This window comes from Liolophura sinensis, chromosome 1 (assembly GCF_032854445.1).
Source record: "Liolophura sinensis isolate JHLJ2023 chromosome 1, CUHK_Ljap_v2, whole genome shotgun sequence".
NCBI lineage: Eukaryota > Metazoa > Mollusca > Polyplacophora > Chitonida > Chitonidae > Liolophura > Liolophura sinensis.
This window is the reverse complement of record NC_088295.1, coordinates 65,504,267-65,506,318: the sequence shown is the minus strand read 5'-3', so window position 1 is coordinate 65,506,318 and position 2,052 is coordinate 65,504,267. Positions and strand designations below refer to the sequence as shown.

The 2,052-nt window shown below is 42.3% G+C and overlaps 1 protein-coding gene across 1 annotated transcript; it reads left to right on the top strand.

Annotated features, from left to right (window-relative positions):
• Nucleotides 1-521: 521 nt before the first annotated feature.
• LOC135463407 (cyclic GMP-AMP synthase-like receptor) lies at nucleotides 522-1,811 on the top strand. The gene has a single exon (XM_064740669.1). The coding sequence runs from the start codon at nucleotides 522-524 to the stop codon at nucleotides 1,809-1,811; it is 1,290 nt and encodes a 429-aa protein (XP_064596739.1).
• Nucleotides 1,812-2,052: the final 241 nt, after the last annotated feature.

The window sequence follows — 2,052 nt, the reverse complement described above, 5'->3', positions numbered from 1 at the left end:
ACAGACTTACCGCTCTGATGAACATAGAGGTGAAAGTGGGACGATAGGAGCTAAAACACCGACTGTGAAAGCTAACTGTAATTGTAGTTGTGTTGTCTACACTGATATCACATGGTGAGTGAGATATAATACTGTGGTTTATTAACAGCGTTCTGAAAACTTACACATGGCTGTTATTGCGCAAGTGTGATCTCAGTGAGGCTACAAAGTACGTCGTAACTGTAGACTAGTGAAGATAGCGGATTTTCCACGCTCTGCCCACTTTCATTTTCACTACTGGTGTAGATATTTCTGGTACATAGAAAGTTTGGACTGGAACGTCAGTTTCGTGCTTCAAGAAGACTGAAGATTTCACTAAAACCAGTTAGATACTATATCTGTATATAGGCAACAACACGTAGGTTAACCTACATGTACGTGCATGTCCTGTCAGATATAGGTCAAATCTACATCTTGTACCTAACAAACATCAAGGATTAAGTCTACACCAAACGACTGTCCAACAGATTTAAGAAATCAAAATGTCAAAAGACTGTGAAATTTTAAACAGGTTTCTTGAGGAAATTCACGAGGAAAAGTGTGTGTTTAAAGTTTCCAAGGAGGTCGTGAATGATTTAAAAGAAGCTGTCGAGGAACTGGTGAGAAAATTTGTGCATAAAGTTTCCTTCGCAACGGCGTATCCCTTGTTCAGCGGATCGAAGATTCTTTCTCGGGGTAGTTTTTATGAAGGGACAAAGGTAGAGGAACCCAACGAGTTTGACTTTCTGGTTGAACTTGACGTGTTATCTCAACCCGGTCGTGTGGGATTCCGCAGTGAATGTCTCGACTGTCCCGGCTACACTCATGTCCTGTTTACTGACCCCGAGCTTCAAAGAATGAACGCCGAGTTAGAAAGCTCACCCAAAGATAATTTTTTACGCCCTTACACAATAAGCAGTTACTACCGACGCTGTCTGGAGGAAGCTTACAGGAAACTTTTCACTGGCAGTTGGTGCAGGCCGGATGATGTGAGAATTGACAAGGGGTGCGGCTTTCTACGTCTGCAAGAGCATATCTCGACTAACTGGGGACCGAACACATTAGTGAAGTTAGTATGGACAACAAAAACACTTCCCGACGACAACATTTTGAAATGTATTGTGCTGACCGTGGATATAACACCAGCAATCGTCTACCGTCCGCCAGAGTGTAATCCAGATAGCGCAGGCGCAGACAAACACTGCCATGTGGTACCGGCTAGAAACGATATTTGCAAACATGGTTCATCAACTATATGTTGTTGCTGGAGAATTTCTCACTCGTCCGAGGAAACAGAAAAAATGAGAAGTCTGAGCGACGTGCACAAGAAGATATATAAAATTTTCAAGGTCGTTTGCAGAAAACGTATAATAGATGGACCTTTGCGTTCGTTAACCTCGTATATGCTTAAGACCGCTGTTCTTCATCACACGGAAACGTGTGACAGTAATAGTAGCATTGGTGCGTGTACGATGAAGATACTAGAGGAACTTCTGACGTTTGCACAACAGGAATATCTTCCAGATTACTTTATTCCTGAGCAAAATGTTTGGGCAAAACAAAATGAAAATGACGTTGTCTCACCAGTTCCAATTATAGAAAAACTAATTTTAGAGTTTAAAAGTATTGCAGGCTGTGCCGTGGAAGATTATGACTTTGGACAGCTTTTTAAGTACTTCGATATGTTGAAGGAAGAGCTTGCTATGATAGAGGCCAACCTGTTTTCTGCCAGCCATTCTACACTACCAGATTTAGCAGAAGTCAACCCTGCAGACGACACAAATAGTGGATAAACGTCACGATAAATAGTAACACAAACTTGGAAGTCACGCGACTATTGTTTGCAATGTAAACATTATGTGCCACACGATGTTTTCACTTGCTACATGCTTTTACTATAATTTAAGCATAATCCCATGCTTAAATGGCATGGGGTTACAATACGCGCAGGCCGGCTCCCACTGGCTGAGTCGTTTAAGGTGCTGGTCGTCAGTGTGGGTGACAAACGTTGAGGTCTCGTGCTCGCATCCAATT